General features: G+C 41.3%; 1 protein-coding gene across 7 annotated transcripts; it reads right to left on the bottom strand.

Annotated features, from left to right (window-relative positions):
* Positions 1 to 624: 624 nt before the first annotated feature.
* Positions 625 to 4,816, bottom strand: LOC136496735 (uncharacterized). 7 transcript variants are annotated; one of them, XM_066492492.1, is made up of 4 exons: positions 4,659 to 4,816; positions 4,371 to 4,437; positions 2,899 to 3,099; positions 625 to 2,392 (listed from the first exon to the last, which is right to left on the bottom strand). In XM_066492492.1, the coding sequence occupies exon 4, from the start codon at positions 2,366 to 2,368 to the stop codon at positions 1,199 to 1,201; it is 1,170 nt and encodes a 389-aa protein (XP_066348589.1). In that variant the 5' UTR covers positions 2,369 to 2,392; positions 2,899 to 3,099; positions 4,371 to 4,437; positions 4,659 to 4,816; the 3' UTR covers positions 625 to 1,198. The 7 variants fall into 7 exon arrangements, with proteins under 7 accessions (XP_066348589.1, XP_066348586.1, XP_066348587.1 ...); XM_066492489.1 differs by lacking the exon at positions 4,371 to 4,437 and having other exon boundaries at positions 2,899 to 3,091; XM_066492490.1 differs by lacking the exon at positions 4,371 to 4,437 and having other exon boundaries at positions 2,899 to 3,574.
* Between the last annotated feature and the right edge of the window lie 686 nt (positions 4,817 to 5,502).

Genomic DNA, 5,502 nt, shown 5'->3' on the forward strand with positions numbered 1-5,502 from the left:
TATAAAGGCTATGAAATCCCCTTTGATTGGCACCACAAATCCAAAGGATTTTTTACTGCTTTCTTTGTCCAAAAAAATGTAAATCTTGCTTTGCAAGATGTAAATCAATCTAAATTTTGATCAAATAAAATATATTAATATTTACGATATGTAATAAGTATAACTAAATTAATTATGAAATACATTTTTACAATAAATCTATTCGAAGATATAAATACAGACCTACATTTGTAAATCCAGTTAAACTGTAAATTGATTGATTTATCAAATAACAAGATTTACATTTTTTTTTAACAGAGGAAGTACTTCATTGGTGGCAAACTGATCTCAAGTATTCTCTCCGATCCAAACTATAAGACCAACTAGGCTCCCTCCATTTCAAATTATAGGACCTTTCGATTCCCCTCACTAAAGACCAACTGGGCAAAGTGAGAACCCAAGCGTTTGCTATGCTTATCTTTCAAATTACATACAAAAGTAAGTGTGAATACGACTCAGCTCGTCCAATAAGTCAAATTAAGTTTAGCCTGATATTGTTCACTTGCTATTTAAGTTGACGCGTTGTGATTTGTGAACCCTGTTTGCAGCTTATCTTAAAATAAAATGAGTTAAACAAGCACCAAGTTTCAGAAACAGTCTCACCAAGCGATCAGTAATGGATATCCTTGCCCATCAAACTTTCCCAAGGTTTGGATTGACACGCCAATGATGGCAGCCATTGAATTACAACAATACGCGCACACCTAGTCTAACTGCTCCAGCTGAACAAGGATATCAACCAGAACAGTAGCAGCATGGACTCAATGAAATGTAATATGGAAAGATATACAACATATGCAGATGATACGCAGTGCAAAAGGTAAAAAAGACATGGTGCATCAGTGACAGCGACAGCTGTGATGGAGCGAGCATCTCCAAACACTAGCTAAGAATGAGTGTTTCTCATGAGCGTCAGATTAAAGAGGGACCCATGGATGGTGTCAAACGCATTCATTCGAAACATCTAAACTTGAACTTGAGGTCCATTCGCCTTTAGGTCTTTTGATTCCAAGGGATGCACACAGCATTTTAACCACGCAAGGAAGCACATCATCCACATCTCCACTGGCAAGCAAAGATCATGCAAGGAGTCATCATGAGTTCATGGTAAAAGAACTTCACAGCAGTGAAGAATGTAATTACCACCGCTACCAGTGTATTACACCCGCTCCTCTGATCTTGATCTTATGAACCTCCGACGACTCCTTGGTCTCTGAACTTCTTCATCCACAGCATCCCCTTCGTCCTCCTCCCCCTCATCATCATCATCATCATTATCATCATCATCATCATCATATTGGAGACCTAACAAATTTTCTCCCCACAGATAGCGTCTCCTCTGCCTTCTCAGGCCCCTTGATGCGCCTCTTGGCTCATCACCTGATCTAATCGGACTACTGCTGAGCATATGAAATAGAAAGAATGTTGTCAGAAGAGACCCACTTGGTTCACTTGGGCCACTGGTTTCCTGGTCATGTGAAAACATTTCACCACCTCCAATAGCATAATCACCAAGCACAACTGCCCCAGGCATAGCGGACCTGATTGCGCTTACTATGTCAGCATACTCCCGCTGATGCTCCAGGTGGTGCCATGCACGGCGTCTTGATGGATCAACATCAGCAGGCCTTGTTGTGGGGTGCACCCTTCTGGCATGTCTACGGATCTCCCTGTAGTTACCAGAAAACGTGCAGGCTTCTCGTGAGCAAGCTCTGGATTTCTCATCCAAATACTGTCTAGCTTCTTTGATGATCTTCCAGCCACTAACAGCCCCCCTGCACAGTGGGCACAACAATTGGTTTAAGCTTGACACGTCACTTGACTCTGAAACGTCACTTGACTCCGAAGGACCATTGATCTCAACCTCGTGAGCTTCCAATGTCAAATCTGGGCCTTCATTGTAGTTGTTCTCTTCCTGTTCTCCAGCTATGGCAGCAGGTCTATGGCTGGCATCTTGATGATTGGAAGCTTCATCAGGTTCAGATATGTCCATGTGTAGCCTGGGGCTCTCTCTAGTGAGACCAAAACGAGATCTCTGGACAGCATTTTGGTTTCTTGTACCCCTAGGCGTGGACGAGCTTGACTGTGAAGGACTGTCCCCATCATTCACTTTCATTTTCTTGAACCTGTCTAGGCAATTTGAATGCCTATAGCTTGTATCGCATATATAGGATCGGCATCCTTTGTCATGGGAGCTGCACAACAGAAGGACAGCATTGTGCGGATGGTCCATGCATATCGGACAGAGAGCATCATCCCACTCCTTGTGCAGTGCAGCAGTATCTGTATCTGCATTTCCCATCTTAAACAACTTCTTTGCAGTTGCCATCTTCAACAAACTGTCCAGGAATCACTGAAAAGTATGGAAGAAATTATTACATGGACTAAACATATGTAGCAATTGCTATCTGCATTCAGCAATGAAGCTAGATCATATAATCATTATAATATATAATGGTTATTGTTTCCATGCGGATATATTGGTATTCTACAAGCAGGCAAAACAATAGAAGACATTATCTTAACCGGGGTTAACTTTGGAAAAGCTGATTGATCTTCTCAATCTTCAATGAAGAACCTTCATCTGTAGTTATTGCTATAAAAAGCATAAGAATTTTTTAAGGCTCAATTGATGCAAATCACAACCCACGACCCATGTTTTTGATAAAATTTGTGAACAACTCATGTTCCAGTTAGGATAATTAGTTTGCATATATTGGATCTTGATTTCATATACTTAGCAATCAAATATACATGGTGTACAATGGATGAAATCACTTAACACTTAGACCAGAAATATTGATATTTATACAAGAGAAAAGCAGAAGGGCGGGCCTGGTGCAAGCTGTAGAGTCTTACCGCCTGTGACCGGAAGGTCCCGGGTTCGAGTCGCGGTCTCCTCGCATTGCACAGGCGAGGGTAAGGCTTGCCGCTGACACCCTTCCCCCCAGATCCCGCACAGAGCGGGAGCTCTCTGCACTGGGTATGCCCTTTATACAAGAGAAAAGCAATAATTCTGTACTGGGTTTAGCTGGTCTGTCCAGTGTCAGCCCTGATTGACTACAACAACAACAAAGCCTGTCAGTCCCAAGCAAGTTGGAGTAGGCTAGAGTTGAAACCCACCAAGAGCCCCTAGTCAGCCCTGATTGACTGATTGAATAAAACAGAAATACCAACTAATTGACTAAACATCACAAGCACTCATAAAGCACATCACTGCAATCGTGTTATTTGTGTTTCTTTTTTTTCTGCTTTTTATTCTATTTGAAATGGCAACTAGAAAATGCAATTACAAAATAGATGCCCTATATATGATATCAAAAACATTCTGAATTTGACATGACATTAGCAAATTAGCCTTTGAATGGGATGACAACAAAATAAATACAAATGGCCAGGATAAAATGCTAGATCAGTCACACACCAAGACTAGCTCTGTCAACAACTCAACACCTGCTGGCCCTCCTATGCACTAAGACTAGGCACATGTTTATGAGTTATGGCTCCCAACTTGTATTCACGCTAGCATGACCTTCTGTTGAATTACCTCCTAACGCAATGAATGAAACTGAATTAATGATCAAGATACTACAAATGCCAAAATAACATAAAAATATAATCAAAACCACTACAGTACAACCTAGTAATCATCTATAGTGCAGAACCGAGCATTCTGCAGCACCAGGTGAAGGTCAGGCCTATTTGAGAATTCCCTATTTGAGGCACATAAGGCACTTTCACTTCCAAATACATTTGAAGTCTCAAACACTAACAATTCATCCTAATTTGCTTGCATAAGTGCATATATACATCCTTAGGGAAGCAGGCCTAATGAAGCCAAAAGAGGTGTTGAAGGTGGAAGACACGATCATCAAGCTGCAGGAGGGACTGAGCGTGGTGAGCCTGATCTTCTGAAGGAGGATCCTAAAGCTGGGAATGAAGATGAAGGCTGCATGACAATCAGGAGTTTTTTCTGAATTTTGGTTGACAAAATAGAGGTGTTGGATACCATGATGATCAAGTTAGAGCGTTTTGGGTGGACATGAAGCATCAAGCTACCTTTATAGTTTCCAATTCTTGTTTAGTAGCTTTGTTTGGTTTCTTGTTGTTGGCCAATGTCGTTTATCTTTCTGAATACTCTTTTCTGATGGTGCTAAACTCTGTAAGCTGGTATTCCCAGCAGTTACCGTATTTGCTTTCAATATAAGCAGGGCCAAGGCCTTTGGTCTAAAAAGTGCATATATACATCCTTAGGGAAGCAGGCCAATGTCTTTGTTGTGTATAGAACAAAAAAAACAATATATAGTTTCCAAAAAGACACTAGGCCGCACATGAGAAATGACTGTCAGTTTGTAATTCATGATTCATCCATCTCTGTACACTGTACAGTCAGGTATACTTACCAATTGCACATCCAAGCAGCCAAGCAGGGGCGGATCCAGTAAAGGGCATCGGTGTGAACATGAACACCCGATAGTATTTGCAAAACAATCGAAGTTAGTAGACATAATACATGAATATAAACATGTAATTAGGTCAGATCTGAATACAGATAGTAAGTTAGGGTCTGAGTGCTCGGTTTTGCACAGCAGGAAGGGAAGACCAAAGGGTGGGCGTACCTGGTGGTGCTCGTCGCCGGTGAAGGGCCCGAAGAAGACTTGGGCACCTGACATAGAACGGCAGCGCCAGAGACCAGGGCCCGAAGAAGAGCACCAGGCGTAGTCGTCGCCAAGAAAGTGAGGGAGAGACAGAGGGAAGGGGATACGGGAAGAAGAGAAGCGACTCAGATTCACCATGTGATTTTTAGGAGAAATTTTTGATATTTAACCCTCAATTGTGCCTGCTTAGTTACCAAAATTTTGTAAAATTTTTCAAGATTTCTCGTTACATCGAATCTAGCGACTCAGATTCACCATGTGATTTTTAGGAGAAATTTTTGATATTTAACCCTCAATTGTGCCTGCTTAGTTACCAAAATTTTGTAAAAATTTTCAAGATTTCTCGTTACATCAAATCTTTGACGCATGCATGAAGCATTAAATATAAATAAAAAATAAAACTAATTACATAATTTAGACGAAATTCACGAGACGAATCTTTTAAGCTTAATTAGACTATGATCGGACACTAATTGTCAAATAACAACGAAAGTGCTACCGTACCATTTCTCAAAAAATTTCACCAACTAAACAAGGTCTACGTTTGACATCCAATTCGGAGATCTTTAAAAATTTAACCATGAACATACGAATTGTTTTGATACGAGGAATTTCTCGGATTTTCTCACTTTCTATTTTAGTAGTTTTTTCTCATTACTTATACCATGTGAAAAGACTAGAATACCCCTCCACCTAAAAAGAACATGGACGACGCCTCGCTCCTCGCGGCTTCTGCGCGGGCGTCTCCTCGGGTGGTGGAGGGTAGCGCTGTTGCAGCCCCTTCTGGAAGCGAGCAGAGGGGGGG

Source organism: Miscanthus floridulus, chromosome 12 (assembly GCF_019320115.1).
Source record: "Miscanthus floridulus cultivar M001 chromosome 12, ASM1932011v1, whole genome shotgun sequence".
In the NCBI taxonomy this organism is placed as follows: Eukaryota; Viridiplantae; Streptophyta; class Magnoliopsida; order Poales; family Poaceae; genus Miscanthus; species Miscanthus floridulus.